Below are 26,213 nucleotides of genomic sequence, written 5' to 3'. Positions count from 1 at the left end.
CATGTGGAATTATGTACTTAACAAAAAAGTGTGAAATAACTGAAAACATGTCTTATATTCTAGTAAGCAAAGGGTGGTTACTTTGAGGAATCTAAAATACAAGACATGTTTTCAGTTATTTCACACTTTTTTTGTTAAGTACATAATTCCACATGTGTTCATTCATAGTTTTGATGAATCTACAATGTAAATAGTCATGAAAATAAAGGAAACGCATTGAATGAGAAGGTGTGTGTCCAAACTTTTGGCCTGTACTGTATATTCATGTTCAAACAATAAAAAAAACAGTTTGTTAAGAAGTCACAACATATTAAAATGTTCTCCCAGCACAGTCGTCTTCACATTCAAAGTTTCTCTTTGGTTTTCTGATGCGGTGAGGTCAGCTGGTTGTGTGCCAGAGGATCTGTAGCAGCACATTGCAAGAACAGACACTGTGGAGTCTTTATCTCCTTTATCCAGCGATCTCTAACAGCTGCTGCTCTGCGTGTTCCCGCTCTCCGACATGTACGACTTGCTCTTCCGGGAGTACTTCATGGAGCTGAAGGAGACCCTCATCCTCTCCACCGTCCGGCTGCTGCGGCACAGCAGCGTGTTCTTCACGTGGTCCCTGAAGTCCTCCGACACAAAGTAGTAGATGAACGGGTCCAGGCAGCTGTTGAGGCTCGCCAGGCACAGCGTGGACACGTAGAAGCCGTAGCCGTTGTTCACCACGCCGTCCTTCAGCAGCGAGTAGTGCACCACCAGCATGATGTTACTGGGGATGAAGCACACCAGGAAGGTGACCAGCACCAGCACGATCAGCACCACCGCCTTCTGCCGGCTCTTAGACGCCGAGCTGTCGTCCATGCTGTTTCCGAGCGCGCGCAGCAGCAGCACGTACGCCACCACGATGACCACGCACGGGACCAGGAACACCACCAAACCCATGAACAGGAAGTAGAAGTACGGCAGCTGCACGGACGGGAACGGGTCGAGGACGTCCTGGATGTAGTTGACGTCGTGGCAGGTGGTGATGTTGGGCTCTTTGAGGTGCACCGTGTGGTCGTAGAGGTAAAGCGGCGTGCTGGTGAGCCAGATGAACGCCCAGATGGCCACGCAGACGCCGATCGCCACCTTGTTGTTCTTCCTCTGGTGGGACAGCGGGTGCGCCACCACCCAGTAGCGCTGCACGCTGAGGCAGGCGATGAAGAGCACGGAGCAGTACATGTTCCCGTAGAAGAAGCTCACCAGGACTTTGCACAGCGGCTCGCCGTACGTCCAGTCGTTCCCGTTGAAGTGGTAGGAGATCTTTAACGGCGTCCAGACGACGAAGAGCAGGTCGGAGAGCGCCAGGTTGGCCATGTAGATGGAGGACGGGTGCTTCTTCTTGGTGCGGAACAGGAAGACCCAGATGGCCATGCCGTTGGCGGGGAGCCCCACCACGAACACGATGATGTAGACGATGGGGAGGAAGACCGTGGTCAGGTTACTCTTCAGGGCTTCAGAGGTCGCCCGGTCTACGATCACCTGATCCGAGTTCTCAGGGTCCTTAATCCCAATGAACCCCCGACCCTGACCCCGACCTAAACAATGACAAAATTTAATACATTATCACCAAATAATCATTCAAGTCAGTTCATAAAAAACTAAAGTTTTCAACATTCCCTGAGTCTGGCTTTGCAGTGATTGTGATTTTACTTAAAAAGTTACATAAATATATGTAACTGAGTGGGTTTTTCTATTTCTATTTCATGTTCTGCTTTCTATAAAGGCACAGTATGGAACGGAAAGCTTTTATCAGGTTCTTAAAGTACAAAACATTATTAAATTTGGTCAATATTGTCAGATTTGTTTCACTTCAGGGAAACTAAACCGTACAACTCTCTGGAATTGAAAGGAGAAATTACAACTGGATGTTTATTATGTTGAAAAATACAGTTCAACTCTGTGTTTTTATTACTTTCTTTGTAAAGTTGAACACATCTCATATTAATACAGTGATTGTGATTTTACTTAAAAAGACTAAACATGAATCTCTGAAACGGCATTTCAACACAAGAAGTGGTTTCTGATGTTGAAACAGTTGCTTCAGAAATGTAACAACACAAATGTGGAGATATTTTCTGTAGAAAAAGAACAAATAATTGGCTGTATTATGTGATAATGTGAACTATACTTCGCTCTCCAGTCTAACGAAACCTGAATTTAATCTTTTTTGCACCCAGATGTACAAAAAAAAAATCCCTTTGCATGCAACATTTGATTTTTTATTTTGTTATTAAATACATTTTAAAATAATTTCATAACTTTAAAATGTATAAAGAGATAAGAAAAAAAGCATGTTAATGGGGAGAAATTGAAATGGTGGGGGAATTTATTTTATTTTATGCAGCTGAATGCTTTTGAACCCCCGACCTAAAACAATGACAGATTTAATACATTATCACCAAATAATCATTCAAGTCAGTTCATAAAAAACAAAAGTTTTCATCATTCCCTGAGTCCGGCTGGGTAAAAGTGAGTAAAAGTTTATCTCAGCTGCACTGTAAAAAAAAAATCTGTTTAATTTACGGTAAAATTCCGGCAGCTGTGGTTGCCAGAACTTCGTAAAAAATACAGTGAGCGTATGAAAATGTAAATATCAGCAAAAAAACTGTAATTTATACAGAATAATCCCATTACTTTTTGGATAATTGTTTCATCATGGTATTTCTCCATTAATTTTACATGAAAATTTTATATTTTTACAGCAAAACTGTGTGTTTTTACAGTTTATGACAGAAGAATTTAAAGTTTTATGCTATTCTTTGATTTACAGTAATTAAATGTGTACAATGTTTAATTTTACGACCTGTTTCTAATGCAATTTGACAGTGTTTTACTGTAATTTCTACAAACATTTTTTACAGTGTGTCCTCAATCCTGATGAACACCTGACCCAAAGTAAAATTCATTATAACTAATGAATTATTTAAGTCATTAATCAAACTAAAAATGCTTCTTAAAATTGAGCATTACCTTCTTTTCTCAGCTTTTTATAACAATTAACTCTGGAATATTGAGTTAGAAAACCCAAAATACAACCTTTATTTTAGGATTTTCAGAATAAAAAGCCTTCACACATTCAGTACATCATTTAAGCATCTTTGCCACGATTATACTAATATTAAAAAATAATTACTAACAGATGAATCTATACTGAAAAAAATGTATTTTCAAGCAATTTTCCTGAACATTATAAGGCTTTTATACATTCAAGCTTGAACCTGCTGACATATACAGCCTCATTCTAAAAGGAAATAAACTTTAGAAACAATCTGCTCGTTTTTCCAACTTTTTGTTACATATATAGTAATTATAAAAGGTCCAAAATGATGTGAAACTGTCTTCCACAAACGTTTTGTTTATACAGCAGTCGGGATTAAAAGATTGACATCATTTAAAAAAGATTTCAAGTAAAAGTAAACTATAATGACTTCTACAACAGCGTCTAATAATCTTATTCTAAAGGGAAATAAGCTTTTCTCCGCCTAAACTTAAAACGTTAACTCATATTAACTCATCTTGCTGTATATGACTTTTTTTTCCGCATACATTTCCCAGCAGCCCTCTGTGTTTGGGAGCTGACCACCACGCAATATCCAAAAATACCAAATTCTTCAAAACAAAACTGTTTCGAAAAGCATTTAGTTTAATATACTTCGATATTAAAATAGTATCCTTGCATTAATAAAGCCTCTCTCAGACTGATAATAATACTTCGTATGTAACAAAGCACCTCGAGACAATAAACAGAGAAGAACTTCCGGTCTTACCTGCGGCGTTTGAGGCACAAAAGCACAAAATAACGACCAGCAGCGACAATGAGCGCGTTAAATCCATGTTGAGCTGTTTCTGGCTCAGAGTCTCTCTTCTTCTGCTCTCTCCCTCCAAATACTTCTTAAATGTCGGTTCAGACTCCAAGGACACTCCCCGAGACTACCTGCCCGTACGTTGATGACGTCACCTGGGCCTCGCCCACCTGGTTTGCAAGCAGCCCAACCAGAACGAAAACACCCATAATAATAATAACAATAATAATAATAATTACAATATTCAAAAAGTAATCCAGGGCAGTAGATGTGCTCGAGGATTTTAAAAACTTTGTTTTTAGGCTATTAAATTCATTCTTTTTCTTTTTTTTGTCCTTCAAATTACTTTCTTTTTTTATTATTTTTTTAGGTAAAACTCTGCCGGTGTGTTCAGTGTTGCAGCAACAGACAGAAACCAGCTTTGAAGTATTTTTTTACAATTTCCTGCAGCAGAGTTCTTTTAATCCTCTGCTCATAATAACAATAACGGCCTTATTTATTTTATTATTATTATTATTATTATTATTATTATTACTATCATTATAATATAGTATATATCATATTATTTTACTTATAATTACTTTATATATATATTTTTTTTTCATTTTATTTTTATATTGTTTATTACTTTTATTACATATTATATTATATATTATATACTGTACTATTATTATTATTATTATTATTATTATTATTATTATATACCGTCTAGTCACTATGTTTTTTTCTGTTTTTTTCTATTGTTGCTTTTATTTATGCTACCTCAGTATCATCTATCTATCTATCTATCTATCTATCTATCTATCTATCTATCTATCTATCTATCTATCTATCTATCTAATTAAAAATAATAATAATAATAATTAAAAACAAATCCAGGGCGGTAGGTATTCTTATATTATTTAATATGTTAGAGGTTTTAAGACCTTAAATTTCTACATTTTTCTTTTATCAAATTATTCTATTTAATACTATTTTTATGCATCTATTTTTTCTTGTTATTTGTCCTTGAAAGTACTTTTTTTGTTTGCTGATGTTGCAGCAAAACAAAAAAACAATTGAAACAAAGAGACTTTATTTAATAACAACAGATCAGAACTCGTACAGTACATGGATGTCAAATAATCAAATACAAGAAACTTTCACTATTCCATGAAGATGCTTTAAATATAATGAAGTTATTTATGATTCGACTACATATCCTCACATATGTGTTAGTTTCTACAGATCATTTTTCTTATTTCGAATGACAATAAATTAAAGTGTCTGTGTAAAAACACATCATGTGATTTCTCTTCCTCTCTCAGATTCTCTTATCATTAAAGAGGAACAGCTCTAGCTTAAAAAAGACACCGAAAGCTAACTAGTAACCTGCGTAAATGTGTAACTGAGTGACTATTTCTATTTCTATTTCATGTTCTGCTTTCTATAAAGGCTCAGCATGGAACGGAAAGCTTTTATCAGGTTCTTAAAGTATAAAACATTATTAAATCTGGTTGATATTGTCAGATATGTTTCACTTCAGGGAAACTAAACCGTACAACTCTCTTGAATTGAAAGGAGAAATTACAACTGGATGTTTATTATGTTGAAAAATACAGTTCAACTCTGTGTTTTTATTACTTTCTTTGTAAAGTTGAACACATCTCATATTAATACAGTGATTGTGATTTTACTTAAAAAGACTAAACATGAATCTCTGAAACGGCATTTCAACACAAGAAGTGGTTTCTGATGTTGAAACAGTTGCTTCATAAATGTAACAACACAAATGTGGAGATATTTTCTGTTGGCAGAGAAAAAGAACAAATAATTGGCTGTATTATGTGATAATGTGAACTATACTTAGGTCTCCAGTCTAACGATACCTCAATTTGACCTTTTTTGCACCCAGATGTACAAAAAAAATCCCTTTGCATGCAACATTATTTGATTTTTTATCTTGTTATTAAATACATTTTAAAATAAGTTCATAACTTGTTTGTTTCATAGCACCAACATTTTTATTTTTATACTGTATATTCATATTTATTCTGCACTGGAATTCTGTTCTACTCCTTAATACATACTCCTTCTTTAGACACTTTGTTTTTTATTGTATTTTTATATTTTATTGCTTGAAGTATGCCTAGGTTGTTCTTTTATTTTTATTTATTTTTTTATTTATTTAATATTTTACTTGGGATAAATAAAGTATATCTATCTATCTATAACTTTAAAATGTGTAAAGAGATAAGAAAAAAGGCATGTTAATGGGGAGAAATTGAAATGGTGGAGGCATTTATTTTATTTTATGCAGCTGAATTCTTTTATTTACATGAGAAGTTTTGAATAAAGAAAAAGAAAAATACATAAATGGAGTTTAAACTTTGCCATGACTAATTAACAACACATACAGTCAGGACTGTTGGAGGACAGACTGAAGGATTTTCCAGCAGCAAAGGTTAAACGTGAGCATTGTTGTGGAAATAAGGAACATGCAGCTTGACCTTTTATAACTGCTGCCTGACAATAAAGGCAGAGAACATCATGCACAGTCAGTGGAGGGCTCAACAAGCTCAATTTAACACTTTTTAATATTAAAGTATGACAGAAAACCAGAAGGGACGAATATTGCAAAGAAGTATTTATATTTGCGTCACTTGTTTCAGTATTTCCCTGCAGTATAAAACAATAATAGTCAAAGTTTTTGCTTAAACCAACATGTGTCCAATAGAAACTGAAGAGCTTCATACTGCAGAGCAACAGTGTTTATTACAGGTCTGATGATGCAAATATGTCCACCGATTAAATTATTCTAATCTTTATTTTTTACTGTTACCATCAAATGACTTGGCTTACTGTTTTATGATCATTTTGTTGTATTTTTCATGTAATTTCCATGTCACAGAAAGCACTTAGGAGCTATACAAATAAAGTTTTTTATTATTATTATTATAATAAAAGGGACAGAGCAGTCTCCTGCAGTGTCAGAAAGGATCCTTTTAGTTTAGAGATGATCTGATGACCTGCAACCAGATATAAAAACATTTTTAAAGACTTTTAAGAGTTCAGTGCTTTTAGAGACTTGAAGAGCTGCAGACAGTGGGACCAGGGGGAAAGTTTGACATTTCTTTTTATTGACAAACTTTTAAATATAGTCATGCAAGTAAAAACGGTGAATCTGAAAACACACAATACATCTGTATCTGTCAAGCTTATATCATTCATCATACAACATGTTAAAATCTGAGGTTCTCAAAGGCTTCTGGCACCTCAGAATGCTGACAATTATAATCTCAATAAAGTGAAATTGTGTAAAAAAGACCTAACCTAAAGTAAAAGTGAAAAAAGACATTAAAAATGACCAATAAGTACAATCATTTATGTTCCACTGAAATAAAACAAAACCGAAGACAGCGTTGAGCAAAGTGCATTAAATATCAGTTGTATTATAAAAGATTAAAAAAATAAAAAACTTATTTACAAAATAAAAAAATCAGTAACTTAGGCAGCTCAAAGCTTCCAACAGTCACAGATAAAAACTCTTCAAAGTATCCTGACAGATGGAAGAAGTCAGAGAGAAGAAAAAGTTAGTTTACACCTGAGATGAGTTTAAAGGGACAGTTTGGATTTGTTTTTGAGGTAAAAAATTATTGAGGCAATAATAATAATAATAATAATAATAATAATAATAATAAATATAGTTTTAGTGTACGCTATATTTAAAATGTTTTCACTGTTATCTCTTCCCGTCAGACAGGAAGCTGAAGTAGTTACTGTTCTGGCTTTACAAAAACATTTTAAAACTTTAAAACATTTTAGTGTGCAGAACACAGGAGCTGCTCTACCACCATCGCCTCAGTTTGTTAGTTTGTTTGTGTTATTGGTCACACATATACACAAACAATGTAACCGGATGAGGCAGTGGAATACCAGCACCTCCCTTCTTCTGTCAGGTTAAATTACTGTTTTTGTCGATGGAGTCTGGTGGATTTGAAGAGAGCTCAAAGGAAGAAGACTGCTTCAGTTCCTGATGAGAAAAGGCTTTCTGACAGCCAGGTTAAGCAGTGAAAGTTATTCTAAATATAGTGTAAACTTAAGCTGATATTATTTTTTTTACTTCTCTAGCTAATAAACTGACCGTGGATGAGTTCCTTATATACACACCCATTAAAAAAAAGACTGACCTATCCCTTTAATGCTGATGAATTAGCCCAGGCATGTCCGAACTATTCCACAAAGGGCCGTGCGCTAGCATCAGTTAGCCGCTAGCATCATTAGCCGCTAGCTTCCGCTAATGAACAAATTTTGCCGCTTTCCCTCATTTCACAACAAATAAATAAGAGTTATCAGAACTATTGTCCCTTGTTGTGAACCCCAACTTAAAGATATAAGTAACAACAACTCACCAACTTGTTTTTGAGCAGACAACTGGCTTCCTTTGTTGTGCTAACTTACATTATTGCCTTAAATGTCAATCATTTATATTTCCAAGTTAAACCAACTTAAATCACTGTTTTAGGCCAAAAAATACAAGTTGGCTTTTTTGCAGTGTACAAGTAAAAGTCCTGCAATTAAAACCTGACTTGGGTGAAGTATAGATCTGCAAAATGTGATTAGTATTAGTATTAATATTACTGCTGCATTAATGTGTTGCATTTTGCTCTCCTAGATATTATCTACCTCCGCAAAGGTCCGTGTGGCTGCAGGTTTTCGTTTCAACCAAGCAAAAGAACACAGTTTGACCAATCAGCTGTCTGAAGACTGAGATCAGTTGATTCACTGAGTCCAGTCTGGTGATCTGCTGCTTGGTTGGAACTAAAACCTGCAGCCACGCGGCCCTTTGTGGAATAGTTTAACATGCCTGATTATTAGCCTAAAGCTAAAGCGCTAGCAGTCGGTGCTGCGAGTGTTCCCCGACGACGAAGACGAGTACGTGTTGGACTTCTTGGAGTACTTGAGAGCGCTGAAGGAGATCCTCATCCTCTCCACCGTCCGCTCGCTCCTGCAGAGGAACGTGTTCTTCACGTGCTCCCTGAAGTCCTCGGAGATGAAGTAGTAGATGAACGGGTCGAAGCAGCTGTTGAGGCTCGCCAGGCACAGCGTGGTGACGTAGAACCCGTACAGGCTGTCCTGAGACGTGGCTAACAGCTGGATGTGGTGCACCAGCAGCATGATGTTACTGGGGGTGAAGCACACCAGGAACATCACCACCACGGTGATGATCAACACCACCGCCTTCTGGCGCCTCTTGGCGATGGTTGGGTCCGCCATGGAGTTCCTCAGGGACTTGAGCATGAGGACGTAGGACACGACGCACACCACGGTTGGAGCGAGGAACCCCAGCGTTCCCATCGTCAGGAAGTAGCCCGCCGCTATCTTCTTGTGGCTCTGCTTGGTGACATCATGGCAGGTGCGGATGTGGAGGTGTTTTATACTGACTTCCTGGTCGTAAACGTAGAGCGGGATGGTGGCGAGCCACACCACCACCCAGATGGCGACGCAGACGCAGACCGCCAAGCAGTTGTTGCTCTGGCGGTGGGACAGCGGGTCCACCACGGCCCAGTAGCGCTGCACGCTGATGCAGGTGATGAAGGCGATGGAGCAGTACATGTTCCCGTAGAAGAACCCCACCAGAACTTTGCACAAACCCGGGCCGTAGATCCAGTTGTTGTTGTTGAAGTGGTACGCGATCTTTAAGGGGATCCAGATGACGAAGAGCAGGTCGGAGAGCGCCAGGTTGGCCATGAAGATGGACGACGGGCTCTTGGTCTTGGTCCTGAAGAGGAACACCCAGACCGCCATGGCGTTGGTGGGCAGCGCCACGGCGAACACCACGATGTAGACGATGGGGAGGAAGACGGTGGTGAGGCGGCTGCTGAGGACGCGCGTGGCGAGCGGCGTGACCTTCACGCTGCCGTCCGACTCCTCCTCGCCCAGGAAGCTTCTTCCATCCTCTACGTCCATCAAATCAGGATAGGAAAAGCAGAAGTGAGACAAAGTTCATGCAGGAACATACTATAAATGTACATACATGTAAAAAAAATGTGCTGGAAGAAGTATTTTGATTGAGAATTTATTTGAACACAAAATAAAAGATGAACATTTAAAAACAAACAACAATAAATACAAGACAACAACACAAATAAAACAAGACTCAACACTTATTTGTGCTCAAAAGGAAGAAGCCAAAGCTTATTAAATCCCACCCCTTCTCCCTATGTTAATTTACTATATTCAGTTATATAACAATAATATTTATATATATGCATGTATTTATATCCTTTACTTAAGTAAAAGTACTAATACAGCACTCTGCAAAAAAGAAAATACTCCACTACACTGCAAAAAAAAGAAAAGTTGGGTGAACTCAGAATTTCAAGGCAACAAACTTCGATATAATTTTAAGTTGGACAATTAAACTAAATATTTTAAGTTTTGTTTTTGAGTTTGCTCAACTCTGAATTCAGATTTTTGTCAACTCAACTGTAAGTTGTACTAACTTATAATTTTACATTGTAATAACTTTTAATCCTTACTTCTGCTAACTTCTGCAATGTGCTGAATTGGCACGATTGTAACGCTGCTATGAAATGTCAGCTAATGTTGTGACCACAATTTTGAGTTAGCATTGATTCGCTAATGGCTACTCTTGTAGCTGTAACAAGCAGCGCCGCCAGCAGCAGTTAGCCGTTAGCATCAGTTAGCTGCTAGCATCAGTTAGCCGCTAGCATCCGTTAGCCTCTAGCATCAGTTAGCCGCTAGCTTCCGCTAATGACCAAATTTCGGTCAAAAGGTCTGAAAGTGCGTTTGCATATATGCATACTTCTGCATGACGAGCTAGCGCGCACACAGTCGGATTAGCATCTATCACTGACAACTATCATGTCGTCAGTGTTTTTGTTCGTTTGTCCTGTGAATTGTTGCTATTCATTTTAAGTTCAATATTTTATTAACTACCTAAGACATTGTGATTTTCTTTATTTGTTAAAGAAAAATACTGCTGTGTTATTGTTTTTCAATAAAAAGAAAATTGCAATGGGTGCACCCCTAATATATATATGATATAAAAATACATTTAAGACCTAAACAAACCTCTTTGAATAAATAAATATGTAAGGACCTAAACCTAAAAGAAATACATAAATGAATAAGAGTCCTTAAACTTAAAAAAAATAAAATAAAAATGAAATAACCTAAAAATATCATCTTTTTTAGTCTTCTGTCCTGTGAGAGCCATGAATCTCCTCTAACTTAATAAAGACAAAAAAAATTAATAAAATAAAAACCCATTAAGGTCTATAAGTCTAAAATAGAAGATATTTAAATATATACAAATAAATTCAAGACCAAAAAAATGTAAGTACCTAAACTTATTTAAATAAAATATAGAAATTAAAGTCAGACATCAAAAACATAAATGAAATAACCTAAAAATATTATATAAATAAATTAGCTGTCATGTGAGGACCATGTAAACAACAACCAAAAACAGCTTTGTGATTAGGACATTTTAAGCTGACAAAAGAGGGTTTTTAAAGAGTTTTTTAAGTAAAAAAAAAGAAGAAAAAAGTATCCTTCATTTGTCAAAAACATTTAAAATAAACACATCTGAATTTACATTGTTTTCAGTGCACAGGAAGGGGATAAAAACTGAAATCTGTGAAGTAACTAAAGCTAATGCAGTTAAAATTAGAACAATTGTCTCTGAGATATAGGCATAAAGCTGCTTAAAATGTAAATATTAAAGTATTAATACCTCAAACCTGAGTATAAGACTTAACTAAATGTACTTAGTTAAATTCCACCACTGGATTGATTTCACCTGTGAGGACTTTGACCTTTTCTCTACTTATGGATCATGAGTCATCTGACAACCGATTCATTTTAAACATAACTTTATTTATAAATGCGCTCAAACCACATCAGCCATAATAATAATAATAATAATAATAATAATAATAATAATGTAATCTGTGAAGGCAACCAGAGCTGAACTATCCAAACAGCAGAGGCTGTAATGGACGCATGCACTTCAAGAAAGCACTTTTTTTGGACGTTAATATGATCAAACCGTGTTGTTTTCAGCCGGTGAAAACACCGGACAGGTAAACAAACAGATGCATCTTTACCTGGAACTGACTGGCAGGTGTGTAAACAGCACAGGAAGAGGAAGAGGAGGAAGAGGAGAAAGCGTCGAGTCCTCTTCGGAGCCATGACTGCAGAAAACAAGTGGCAGAGCTGGCTGCGGGTGCGGCTCCGTCTGTCGCTGCTTTAACTGCTTTAACTGCCATATGCAGCTCTTCTTCAGCCGGTTTAGTCACCTGGGTGACGTCACCCGCTCACGTGACGGCGCACGCCCGAAAAAGTTCTTCTTCTTCTGCAGTGAAAACAAACTAAAGTAACAATGAGTTCTGAGGTTATTTGAGGACATCCTGACTATGCAAGTAAACAATCCCTAAAATTTAATTTATTTACAAACATGTGGCTTTATTTGTGTATTATAAAATGTTGTAATTAAAGCTTGTAAAGGTCTAAAATAGACAAGTGAAGAAATATATATATATATATATATGATATAAAAATACATTTAAGACCTAAAAAAAACTCTTTGAATAAATAAATATGTAAGGACCTAAACCTAAAAGAAAGTACATAAATGAATAAGAGTCTTTAAACCTAAAAAAATAAACTAAAAATGAAATAACCTAAAAATATCATCTTATTTAGTCTTCTGTCCTGTGAGAGCCATTAATCTCCAAAAAGTCAGAAAACAGCTGTTTGCAGCATTGTATTAATATCATTTATTTACACACATGTGGCTTTATTGGTGTCTTATCATGTTGTAATTAAACCTTGTAAAGGTGTAAAATAAACAAGTGCTCCATACAGTCACCCAGATTCCAAAAACAGTTGGGACTTTTAGTCTAAAAGTAAAAAAAAAGAAAAGAGAAATAATGCAATCATTTTCTGAAACAAAGCAAATATATTTTAAGCTCAAACTTTTTTGCAACACTTTATAAGTATTTATTTCTTCAACTGCACTACCTGAACATATTTTTCAAATGTCTTTTTTTGCTGTATTTGCTATTTAATATTTGTATATTTGTATTCTGTATTTGTATACTGTACCTGGCCAATTAAGATGATTCTGATTTATTTCTTTTTATTTACAAATTTACAAATACACACAGCGTCACAAAGTACTAAATATATATATATGTATATATATATAATATATAAAAACAGCAGCATATAATAATAATAATAATAATAATAGAAAATAATAAGAAAAGAAAACGTCAACATAAAAAGAAATTTCAGAAATGATGGCACCAGGTGACACTTTAAAACATGATGAATGAAATAATCTTTCTAACAATATAAAAAGTAAATTACAAACAAAATATATATAAATATGATTTTTTTTATTCATATGAAATATGAATAATTAAAAACATAAAATGTCTAAAAAACATCTAAAAACAAAATGAAAGAATACAAAAAGGACCTAAAAAACCTTTAAATAAATAAATAAATATGTAAGGACCTAAACCTCTTCAAAAAATACAGAAATTAATTTAAAAAAACAACCTAAAATATTATCTAAATTAATCTGCTGTCCTGTGAGACAGGACATCTTATTGTGTAAATGTCTTTACTTATGTAAAGGAAACATAACGGATATAACTCAAAAATGATTGTTCTGTAGATTGAATGGAACTTTGTAGATGGAAGCGGATACTTTTATGCCACAACATTAATTTGATAACTTGAGTTAAAGTCAAATCATTAATACAAAATAAAGATTTCAACTGTTTTTAAAAGACATGCTACAGTGGCGCTTCTAAACCAGTTTTACTGTGGGGGCCAAGGAGGGGCCAGTGTTTAATCAGAGGGGCACATTAGCACATGAAAAAATGGCAAAGATGATATTTAAGCATTCAAAATCTTTATTTTAGCTTATTTAAACATCTCATTTAAGTAAATTTTTGGAAGATACAAATACATTGATTTAAATTATGAGACTCACCAACAATTACATGTTAAAATCTGTATGACAATGACATTTCTCATTTTTGTGCACAATCACTTTTTTTATTTTGAAAGTGCAGTAAAAACAAAGCAGACCAAAAAAAAAGACACAAAATGACACAAAATGACAAAAATAAGACACAAAATAACTGAAAAAGACACAACAGACACTAATGACAAAAAAAGACACAAAATAACCAAAAAATGACACAAAATAACTGAAAAAGACACAACAGACACCAATGACAAAAAAAGACACAAAATAACTGAAAAAGACACAACAACAGACACCAATGACAAAAAAGACACAAAATGACCAAAAAAGACACAAAATGACACAAAATAACTGAAAAAGACACAACAACAGACACCAATGACAAAAAAGACACAAAAAAGACACAAAAAGATACAAAATGACCAAAAAAGACACGTAAAGACATGAAAAGGATTCAAAAATAGACAAAATATCCCTCTAGACTCCATGGAGTTAAACTATTATACAATGTAACATTCTGGGTTCCTTTTGTGCACAATGAGATATTGTTTGAACAAAATAAAAGGTTAAAATTGTTCCATAGTTCGTTATAAATTGATCATTTTATTATTAATTTGACAGTGTAGAACCACCACTGACTGCTCGCCTCAGTTATGAAACACAAAGTGATCAGCAGCTGGTTCCACTTCTGTTTCCTCTTTATGAAGAATGCAGAACAGAAGCTGCTTCACACCTGCAGACAGGTGAATGTGTATGTGGCTGTTAGCTGCTGTGCTATACTGAGTGTTTGGTCGCTGTGTGCTTCATGAAGTCATGAAATACATGAAAACATTTGGGACTTTACTTCCTCAATGTTTGGGTTCACACATACACACGGATACTTTTACGAATACGTTATTTTTGGAGAGGGACAGTGCACATTAATGAACATCAATAAACATCTTTGTAAATATGCCGGATTATAGCAAGGCTGCTAGTTTGCATCCGTAGTCCCTAAAAAAATAAAAATAAATACAAATATAAAAGACAGCATGTACATAGGTAAGATACAAATAGAGGAGACAACACACACACACACACAACACAAAACAACACACACACACAGACCCAGACAGGATGTAACTAAGCAATAAATAGTGATGTTCAATCGTCTCAAGTCCAGTTAGTGGTCACACTTTTGATGTGATTTGAGCCATTGTTTCAGATTTCCTTTAAAAGAAGAGTAAGTGGGACATTCCCTTATTGTGGGAGACTGTTCCAAATGTCAATATGTATATATATATATATATATATATATATATATATATATATATGTATATATATATATATTCAAGAAATTCAAGACATGTTTAAGAAATAAAAAAAAAATTGTAAGGACCTAAACATTAAATAAATTAATGAAAGAAAGAAATTAAATAACCTAAAATTATCATATAAATAAAGTCTCTTGGACTTGTCCAGCTGATGTTTTTTTTAACTTAATGTTCAAAATGTTTGTTTGTTTGTTGTTAATGTTCTTTGTTTATTCGTTTTTTCTTTAATTCAGTTTTTATATTTTTAGAAAGATTTTTGAACATTAAGCTACCTAACTTGTAGAACACACTGAAGTGTTAGCTTTTCACTTTGTGCATTTACTGAAGATGACAAAATGAAGAAAACATTGGAATTTAAAAAAATATATTTTCATCAAATAAGGAAATATTTCATGTGCAATAAGTTAAATTGGTCATGCATGAACAAATGATTAATCAGTTAATCATAAAATAATTATTAGAGTGGATGGACAAATAGAAAGAACCTGCAGAAGAGGCAATTTACATTTTACATTTAGTCATTTAGCTTTTATCCAAAGCGACTTACAGGGAGAATGAAAGCAAACAATCAAGGTATACTGCAATAAAAGCTATTAGTGCATCAATAAGTGCTAGTGAATTATGTTGGAGTGAAAGTTTCAGAGAGTATTTATTCATTCAGTAGTTCTTTCCTCTTTAGACTGATACCACAGAACAGGGGTGTCAAACTCAAACACACAGTGGGCCAAAATTTAAAACTTGGACAAAGTCGCGGGCCAACATTGATATTTATTGAAAAAAATTGACCTAAACAAGTTCAAAAGAAATGGAACAAGCAAAGCATGATATAACTTAATATTGCAAACATGCAAAATCGAATATCAAATAAAACAAACAAACACATCAATGGCATTCATTTCTTAAATAAAATTTAAATAAAAATCGTATGTCCCTTTATTTTATTTGCGGCCTTCTTTAAATTTAAATTTAACAGTAATCTTTTTCCACAGGCTAAAAATAAATGTAAGAATAAAATAACAATAATAAACCAAATGACTAATAATAATATCCTTCAATGAATGTGCAGCCATTCAAGCCTTGGACTAGCAAGAAAAAGTGCATAAAGACACTTTAATTGTTGCTCAGTTTGCTCCACACTGATCTACTGTGTTCAAGCCAGAACACCAGCAGAGCATTCTGGGATTTGTAGTATTATTTACGCTGTATAATACCGGCGGGCCAGCTCTGGTTGTCATTTGGTATTTCCTCGAGGGCCAAATATAATTATACTGCGGGCCAAATTTGGCCCACGGGCCAGAGTTTGACACCTCTGCCATAGACTGTATATAAATACTATATGACTGAAACACAGTGAGAGCTGCTTGAGGTCAAAGTTCATCCTTCATGTTTCCTTTTATTAGCAGTTTAACAGCGCCACCTGCTGGAGACACAGGTGTACAACCACAGCTTTATGTTGCATGCAATCACGTTTCTAACCAGCAGAGAGCAGCATGAAACTAAATATGCCCACATCTGATGTCATTTATTACATCTACAACACATCAGAATGACAACATATTTATACAGAATGCTATAATAAAAAAAAAAAAGCTGAATATATTTCTCTAAAAGTACAAAGTAAGACATGATTTCTCAGAAGACAGCTTTCTCAGAAGTAAAACACAAGTGCTTAAAAAACAGCTTTTTCGCAAACATACATTTAATAAAAAAAAATAAAAGCAAGTTATTTCCTTCTATTGCGTTAATTCACTTGCAGCTTATAAACTCCTACGCTCTCACACGTACAGTGCAAAAACAGAAGCATTTCATAGTATCAAGAGTTCAGCGGAACTGTTCTAGAAAGCACATTCTTATCTGAACTTCCTTCCTTCTTCTTCTCTTCATTCATCACTCAGAAGAAGAGACTGTCACACAGAGTCCTGCAGAATAACTTTCTCCTCTCTATAATAAACTATACAGGCTGCCAACAGCATTATACACTACCGGTCAAAAGTTTTAGAACACCCCAATTTTTCCAGTTTTTTATTGAAATTCAAGCATTTCAAGTCAAATGAACAGCTTGAAAGGGTCCAAAGGTAAGTGGTGAACTGCCAGAGGTAAATAAAAAAAGGTAAGCTGAACCAAAACTGAAAAATAATGTACATTTCAGAATTATACAAGTAGGCCTTTTTCAGGGAACAAGAAATGGGTTAACAACTTAACTCTATGGAGTCTTGGGCTATTTTGTCCATTTTTGAATTCTTTTCATGTCTTTGTAAGTCATTTTGTGTCTTTTTTTGGTCATTTTGTCTCTTTTGGTGTCTTTTTTTGTCATTTTGTGTCTTTTGGTGTCTTTTTTTGTCATTTTGTGTCTTTTTTTGTCATTTTGTGTCTTTTGGTGTCTTTTTTTGTCATTTTGTGTCTTTTTTTGGTCATTTTGTGTCTTTTTTTTAGCCCTTTAGTCCAACATAAAATGTGATTTTGAATCTTTTTTTTACTTTCAAAACACTATCGTGCTCAATAAAGAATTTTAAATGTTGCAAATGTGCATTAATTTCAGAGTACACTGAGACATTAAACTGCATCATTTTCAATTAAATTCTGGAAAAGTTGGTGTGTTCTAAAACTTTTGACCAGTAGTGTATGTGACATTTCAGGGCTCTCTAAAATACTGACAATATGCTTTTCTTGTCATGCATTTCTATGTTTTTGTATGGTCATCATTATGGTTCATGCACTGTAAGACCAGGCGGTTATATGACTCATGCATGATGCTGATTCATTACTAATTCACTTTAACAAAGATAGCAGCATACATGCTATTCTTTAAGTTATGTAGCTCATCTTAAATGTTTCAGGGCGTTTTTTGTTCTTTCTCATTGTGGCCTTGTATAAATAAGAATCCACATAATCAAGTACCAACAACACCAAAATGTCTTTTGTGCAGAATAACACAATTATAATGACACAAATCATAAAAAAGAGGAAACGCTAGTTCGATTTGTCTAATAAATTATTTAAAAAATGTAAATACAACACTCCCCCCCCCCCCCCCATTTCCCTGACACTTTTTAATCCAAATGGCTATAATTTAACGGTTTGATTCTGCAAACTGTCTTTTTAATTTAGAATTTCCTTTTGGTCTCCAAATGCTTTACATATTGAATTATCTACATATTTCTAGCCTTTCCTGTCCAGATTTTCAGGTCGTATTTGTCACGTGACCATTTCATGTTTTTAACAGGAACTAGTATTCCAAACTGTTTATTGTTGGCAACGAAAATGAAACATGTAAATTAAAGTGATAGTGAAAGTAATATCACAATTTTAAACTTTGCTTTGGTGACTTTTTCTAATGATCCGTTCAACGACTGTCCAAAAGTTCAAATTCAAGTTTTTAGTTCCTTTCTATGATAAACAGTGTATTTCTGGAGGTTGTTCAGAGGGAAAAGTGTGGACTATAATGCACCACGGTGCTCCGAGCCCTGCTTTAGACAGCTGTGTTGCATTAAACTGTGATATTTGGTTTGATAACCGTTGGAATGTTTCTTTGCAGCCAGAGTCAAGGTCAGTCCTCACAAAGACACAAACAGCCTGTAAAAACACGGAGCTCCCCTGGAAGGCGTGCTACAGTTAATAAAATCCTTCTAACGGTTTAAAATCACAGGTAGGAGTCAGTTTCATCACTCTGATCAATGTCTGTTTCTCAGACCAGCAGCTTCTTGTACTGGCTGCTGAGATTAGCTTGGAAGGAATCCATTTTGGTGACTGAAGTGTTTATGTTGGAGCTTTCCGTGCGGCCGGATTGTTTCAGGATTGTTCTGCTGCTGGAGCGGCACGAGTTGGAGGACGAGCTGCTGCCGCCCTGCGAGACCTTCTGACACCTCAGCGTGCTGGACAGCTGCCTCTGGCACTGGGAGGACCCGAAGTAGTAGACCAGAGGGTCCAGGACACAGTTGAGGCTCCCCAGACACAAGAAGAGCAGGTAGACGGAGTAGGAGCCGTCGGGGGCGTCCCGGCTGCGCTGCACGTCCTCGTTATACTGCAGGTAGTGGACCAGCAGGAGGCAGTTGGTGGGCGTGAAGCACAGCAGGAACATCACCAGCACAGTCGCCGCCATCACCACCGCTCTGGTTCTCCTGCGGGAGCTACCGGGAACGCCACGCGCCACTCTGCTGAGCGCCCAGATGACCCGGGCGTAGGACACCACGGTGACCAGCAGGGGGAGGAAGAAGAGCGCGCAGCAGAGCGCGATGAAGTAGACCTTGTAGTGTCCGATCAGGTCCTCCACCTGCTGCACGTCGTGGCAGGTGGTGATGTCCAGCTGCTGCAGGTGGAACGTCTGCTCGGAGAGGACGAGCGGCACCGAGCCGGCCAACGACAGCAACCACATGGCCACACACGCCGCCACGGCGTTCCGCGGCCGTCTCCACGTCAACGAGTCGATGGGGTAGACGACGGCGAGCAGCCGGTCCACGCTGATACAGGCAATGAGCAGCACGGAGCAGTACATGTTCCAGTAGAACGCCGCGGTGACCACGCGGCACATGAAGGCGCCGAATATCCAGTCGTTGCCGCCGAAGTGGTACGCGATCTTGAAGGGCAGCAGCGCGGCGAAGAGCAGGTCGGCGCACGCCAGGTTCAGCATGTAGATGGCCGCCGGCTTCTTGGGGCGGATCCTCCGAGCGAACGCCACCAACGCCAGCACGTTGATGGGCACGCTGACCAGGCAGACCAGCGAGTAGAAGGACGGGATGAGGACGGTGGACACGGGACCCGTCAGGAACAGCAGCGCCTCCTCAGAGACGTGGACCGAGACGGCGGTTCGATTTGGAAACCTTCGATTTGGAACACTTAGATTCATCTCGGGAGTAAACTCGTCTCCGTAGATCACATCTGGCGGGAACGGTTCAGCTGTGGCCGGGTGGTGAAAAGCACCAAAGGTCCTCATTTTATCACTCACTAGGGAGAAAAAGAAACGAGTCGTAAGAAACATTTAACAATCAACAGGTCAATAAGTGAAATAACAGGCAGCTATTGTCTTTAAAGAACAATTGATTAAATTGTTTTTGTTTGTTTAGTTAATAATTTACCGTTTGATCTTCTATCGATGTCCGATACCTCGGTACCAGGTTGAGGCCTAAAGTCTGAAAATGTGACGTTACTTGTTTTTTATGGTTTCATTTATTACATCTAAAGCACATCAGAATGATATGATAACATATTTATCCAGAGTGCTATAGAACTGGTAAATATATTTCTCTAAAAGTACATATTGAACTATTTATATTATATTTTCCAGCCTCTACTGTCCTCTCCTCTCAGGTCTGTGTAAACAGATTTTCAGTGAATATTTATCATCTCAGCAGAATCAATCATGGCTTCACAGTGTTGCTGAGGAGCAGAATTTAATGTTTTTAACAGGATCTGGTTATTACAAATGGTTTGTTTTTAAAAATGAGACATGTGGAATAATGTCATTTTGACAGAAATATCACAGCTTTTTCAAGCAGAAACTTTGGTAACCGCTGATCCATGCGAGGACCGTCCAAAAGTTCAGATTTTAACGATAATGTCTGTTTTTACAGTTTCTTTCTACAATAAACAGACGTACAGAGGCTTGACAGACTTCTCAAAAGTAAAACATAAGTGCTAAAAAAACAGTTTTTCAGCAAACATATATGTGAATTTGAAATACAAAATAGCAAGTAGTTTTCTTCTATTATAAGTAAAAGCTACAGATTCACTTTCAGCTTATAAACACATCGTAGGTCATTCATTCCAGCTGCCATAAGACTGTAAAACACCAGCACAACCTGAACATTTTTACATATAATCTGCACTCTGCACATTCTCCACTTAATTTGCAGTAAGTTGTATATACTATATTATTATCTATATTTTTTATATAGTTAAATGTCTTTTCTTAGATCTTTTCTTATCTTAAAAATTGTGTGAAATTTGCAGCTGTAACAAAGAAATTTCCCCATTGTGGGATTAATAAAGTAAAATCTAAATCTAAATAAGCTCTTCCATGTATAGTGCATGATTTTAGATGTTTATTTAGATAATTATGACAGAACACCATGAAATTTCAGCCTGCATGCACATTTTTTTCAGCCTGATATAGTTGAAAGAGTGCAGCTAATATTGGTAATGAGAGACACTTTTTATAATTTTCCTCATGTGGAAACAGAAAGGAGAGTAACTAACAGCAAAACAAGTTAAAGACGTATGTATGAATTCTTCAGGGAGAATGAGAGTTACGGATATAACCAAAGTTCTATGAATCCTGGATGATTCACTCCATTGTTATCCAGGTATTTCAAAGCATCTGGACAGGAAGGACAGGAAGAATGAAATGGGATTTATTGTTTATTGTTCACTGGTATTGGTAGCGACTAATACAGTTCTGGCATCAAGACATCCCTCATGTCTTCTGTTATATAAAATTTTACGTATTTTCTGAATCTGCAAGTCAAATTTGTGAACCAAGGTCCAGAGAAATGAACAAATCATCAAGAAAAATATCAGCAGCTTAACTGATGATAAAAAATAAATCGAACTTGCAGCCTTAAGTCAATCAAAAAAAAAAAAATAGTGAACAATAATGATAATCACTTACTGGTTTCAATCATTTTACAAGCAAAAGTGGTGAAACATATTGTGAAAAAATAGAAAGAATATTCTTTGGTTCCTACTTTTCAAAAGTTTATTTTCTTTGTGTTTTGTTGTAAATTGACCATCTTTAGGTTTTTGATGACGTCACAGTGGACGCTGGTAAGTAGTGATGGGCATTTTTTTTTTCACAGTTTTACAGTCTAATCGATATTCCCAAATCACTTGATAATGAAAATAATTGTCATTATTATCCCTCATCTACTATACTATATTACAGGACTGCAACTTATTTATTTTATTAATTATTTTTTATAATTAATTAATTCCCAAAGTACAAGGTGAAGAAATGTAATACCTTATATTGTTTGAACACATGTCCAAAATTCAAAGATATTCAATTTACTGATGATTCATGACAAACAAAAGCCATTTTTTCTTATAATAAGCCATTTTACGCTTTCTCAGAGAAGTTGAATTTAAAGAATGACATTATTTACTTCTACTTCTTATTGAAAATGACAAAAACTAAAAAATGTATCTTCAAGAAAAGTTGCTGAATAACTTTCTAGAAGGGACATCGACAATTATACACATTTAATCATATCATATTAAAACTTTTCCTAGTTGAACTGAGCAGAAAGTAAAAGTTTTCTTACTGTTCCTGGCTGCAGCCGGGGCCGCACGCGCACACAGCACCACCACCACGAGCGTTTTTAAACACGTTGAAAACATGTTGAAGTCTCAATAAAACAACAGAAATGTGATATATAATATTTAAAAATGTCGATAAATCCGCGTTCAGGTCCTCCGTGTTGTTCGAGGCTCCTCCGGGTGGTTTCTGCAGCTGAACGCCGTCCAGGGAGGGTAGCAGAGCGGGTTGACTCCGCCCACAGCCCGCCCGGTCCGGAACGCCCCGGTCCACTAATCAACCGCAGTCCGAGACATTCCTGCAGGATGATGTCACCTTTCCCGTCACACAACAACAGACACGTCCAACCAAAAACCATTAATGTGGTGGTAGCCACAACAACAACCATCACTTACTGTGATTAGACACATTTTATGACATTTTAGAAAGCCAAATGGCTGCAAACCAAATAATAACACAGAATGATGCTGGAAGCTAATGTGAATTATTCAATAATCTATATTATGTTTCAGTTTTATTTCAGTAAAGTAGCTACTCAGACATCTGGAATTACTTGTTCCCAAAATTAAGATATTATATGCCATGTAAAGACATTATTCTTTTGTGCAATAATGTGAATTCATTCTTTCTTTCTTTCTTTCTTTCTTTCTTTCTTTTTCATATACTAATATATATATATATATATATATATATAGGCTATATTTCTTTCTTTCTTTATATATATATATATATATATATATATATCCATATGTTCATTCAGTTTACTGTGCCTTATCAATTTTCTTATATGCAATAATGTGAATTCATTCATTAATTCATTCTTTCTTTCTTTCTTTCTTTCTTTCTTTCTTTCATTCTTCATATATATATATATATATTTTATTTTTCTTATATACTTTCTTTCTTTCTTTATATATATATATATATATATTTATATATATCCATATGTTCATTAAATTTACTGTGCCTTATCGATTTTCTTATATGCAATAATGTGAATTCATTCATTAATTCATTCTTTCTTTCTTTCTTTCTTTCTTTCTTTCTTTCTTTCATTCTTCATATATATATATATATATATTTTATTTTTCTTATATACTTTCTTTCTTTCTTTATATATATATATATATATATATATATATATATATATATATCCATATGTTCATTAAATTTACTGTGCCTTATCGATTTTCTTATATGCAATAATGTGAATTCATTCATTCATTCTTTCTTTCTTTCTTTCTTTCTTTCTTTCTTTATATATATATATATATATATATATATATATATATATATATATATATATATATTTATATCCATATGTTCATTCATTATATATATAATACTGTATGCTGTTTTTCTCTTTGTCTTTTGCTATGTTTTAACAGCATTTCTTTCTTTTTTTTCTTGTTTTGCTGGGTATTTTGCTTTTATTCCTTTTTGTTTTTTATGGGATATTTTGCTTTCTTCCCCCCGTTTTTTTTACTGTATATTTTGCTCATTATTTTTTTACTTGCTGTATTTTTTTACAGTACATTTTACTTTTTTCCCTTTTTTTTTTTTTACTATTTATTTAGTTTTTTTAAATAGTATATTGTAACTTTCTTTAACATTTTTTATATTTATATTGTCATTATCCCTCATCTACTATTTATATTTATATTGTTTTACTGTTTTTAGTATTTTATTGTTTTCATTGTTTTTATTTATACCTATTTGTGTATGATTTATTCTATTTTAATAACTGTACAGCACTTTGGTCAACTGAGGTTGTTTTTTAAATGTCTATAAATAAACTTTGACTTGACTTGACTTTGATTTATAATATATATATTTTTTAAATTTTTAATCACATTTTTTACTGTATGTTTTGCTTTTTTTGCTTTTAGTTTCTTTTCCCCCACTGTATATGTTATTTAGCTGCTGTAGCTTATTTACTGTATATTTTTCTTTTTAAAAATTGTCTTATTCTCAAAGTAAAAGCATCAACACAACAACAACAACTAAGTCTTGTTGTTTCACATGCATGTATTACCAGCGGAGGTGTTAGACCATGAATGATGAGGTGCATCAGTGAGTTTCCACCTCTTCTTAGTATGTGAAAAGTGTTTTTTTTAATGGTTTTACTGTCAGTGTTGCTTCTGAATATAAATTCTTTATGAGAAAAAGTGGAGTGAGAAAGTTTTTTCTGGGAGAAAAACCTCCAGCAACACTTTGAGTGGATGCAGGATCGTTAAATAAACACATTAGTTAACGAGAATCCCTGAAGATGGTCAGCGCTTCCTGTTTGTCACAAACATCTCATCATATAAACAGTTTATTAGAAACATAATTAAACAAGTAATTATTTTGGATGAAGTGGAGCACAATACCTTTGCTATATGTTATTTTATGCTGTTTTTTTGCTATTTTTTAGATACATTCTCTTATTTCAACTACATCAAAACATTCTTTGAATTTCTTTTAACTTCTTTTTCATGATGATCTCAGCATCTCAGTCTCGTCTTTTTCTATTTTTTGTCTCAGTTTGTTTACTTTTGATATAAACTCCATGTCCAGACTCTAATGGCCTCTCTCTCTTTCCACCGAATCACATGATACTTATTTACATTTTTGCACATGGCAAGCAAGAGAAATTCCCACAGAAACTGGTCGAGATCAAGATGAAACAAGATGAAGTGATTTTCCTGTTGTCTGCTGCTGCTGCTGGTCTGGAGCTGTAGAGACTAGAGGATAATGGTGGAAAACACCAGTCAGACAGTGAGTTTGTTAGACAGAAAGAGAAACATGTTGGGTACTTTCTTACTTTCTTTGCGTGAGATGAAAGGGAGTTGTGTGACAAAGGAAACTGATGGGGGAAGGATGGAGTGGGACGTCTGACTCATTCATCCTCAGCTTTTTATCCTCCGGGGCTCAATATCTGAGCTCACAGACAGCCGCGTAACCCCGTTTCCTTACAAAAATAGTTGTCTCAATGAATTTCTTATTTTTAAAACAGCTCCCATGTGAAACATCCCAAAATTACATTACGATTAGGCAAGGCAAGACAAGGCAAGTTTATTTGTATAGCACAATTCAACACAAGGTAATTCAAAGTGCTTTACATACACATTAAAACAGCAGGACACGATTGAAAACAGTAAAAACAATCAATTAAAACAGGGAAATAGAAATAAAAACAATAATAAACAAATAAAGACCGCCGCTCACTGAACACAATCTCACAGTTCAGATCATACAAACTCAGTTGATACGACGAATTTTGGACAAATAATGAAGCAGACAACAGCTAAAACATCTCTCTGTCTGTGCATTTATATATATATTTTATATTTTATGACACAAAATGATCAGAAAAAGACACAAAATGACCACAAAATGACACAAATTGACCAAAAAAGACACAAAATGGCCCCAAAAAACTAACAAAATTACCAAAAAAAAGACACAAAATGACCAAAAAAGACACAAAATAACAAAACAAAACACAAAATGACCAAAAAAAGATATCAAATGACCAAAAAGACTAAAACACATTAACACATGAACACTTTAACACAGTGGAGACAGAGCTGACTTCCAAAATGATTTGGTGACCTCCAGAAATCATCTTGCGACCCCAATTGGGGTCCCGACCCCAAGGTTGAAAATAGCTGACCTAAGGGGTCTGGATGCTTCGTAGAGAGGGAGCAGATCAAGCAGGTCATTTGGTCCGAGACCATTCAGAGCTTTGTAGACCAGCAGTAAGATTTAAAATCTATCCTCTGACTCACAGGAAGCCAGTGTAGTGATTTAAGGACCGGTGTAAT

At 35.4% G+C, this 26,213-nt stretch overlaps 3 protein-coding genes across 3 annotated transcripts; all 3 read right to left on the bottom strand.

The window, feature by feature from the left end:
- Positions 1 to 247: 247 nt before the first annotated feature.
- f2rl1.2 (coagulation factor II (thrombin) receptor-like 1, tandem duplicate 2) lies at positions 248 to 3,861 on the bottom strand. The gene is made up of 2 exons (XM_059357699.1): positions 3,795 to 3,861; positions 248 to 1,562 (listed from the first exon to the last, which is right to left on the bottom strand). The coding sequence occupies exons 1-2, from the start codon at positions 3,859 to 3,861 to the stop codon at positions 466 to 468; spliced, it is 1,164 nt and encodes a 387-aa protein (XP_059213682.1). The 3' UTR covers positions 248 to 465.
- A 4,797-nt stretch (positions 3,862 to 8,658) lies between these two features.
- Positions 8,659 to 12,136, bottom strand: f2rl1.1 (coagulation factor II (thrombin) receptor-like 1, tandem duplicate 1). The gene is made up of 3 exons (XM_059357698.1): positions 11,887 to 12,136; positions 10,639 to 10,652; positions 8,659 to 9,769 (listed from the first exon to the last, which is right to left on the bottom strand). The coding sequence occupies exons 1-3, from the start codon at positions 12,027 to 12,029 to the stop codon at positions 8,703 to 8,705; spliced, it is 1,224 nt and encodes a 407-aa protein (XP_059213681.1). The 5' UTR covers positions 12,030 to 12,136; the 3' UTR covers positions 8,659 to 8,702.
- A 6,074-nt stretch (positions 12,137 to 18,210) lies between these two features.
- On the bottom strand, positions 18,211 to 22,708 carry LOC131992476 (proteinase-activated receptor 1-like). The gene is made up of 2 exons (XM_059358073.1): positions 22,412 to 22,708; positions 18,211 to 20,096 (listed from the first exon to the last, which is right to left on the bottom strand). The coding sequence occupies exons 1-2, from the start codon at positions 22,485 to 22,487 to the stop codon at positions 18,841 to 18,843; spliced, it is 1,332 nt and encodes a 443-aa protein (XP_059214056.1). The 5' UTR covers positions 22,488 to 22,708; the 3' UTR covers positions 18,211 to 18,840.
- Positions 22,709 to 26,213: the final 3,505 nt, after the last annotated feature.

This window comes from Centropristis striata, chromosome 19, assembly GCF_030273125.1.
Source record: "Centropristis striata isolate RG_2023a ecotype Rhode Island chromosome 19, C.striata_1.0, whole genome shotgun sequence".
NCBI classification, from domain to species: Eukaryota; Metazoa; Chordata; class Actinopteri; order Perciformes; family Serranidae; genus Centropristis; species Centropristis striata.
This window is presented reverse-complemented; position numbering and strand designations above follow the sequence as displayed.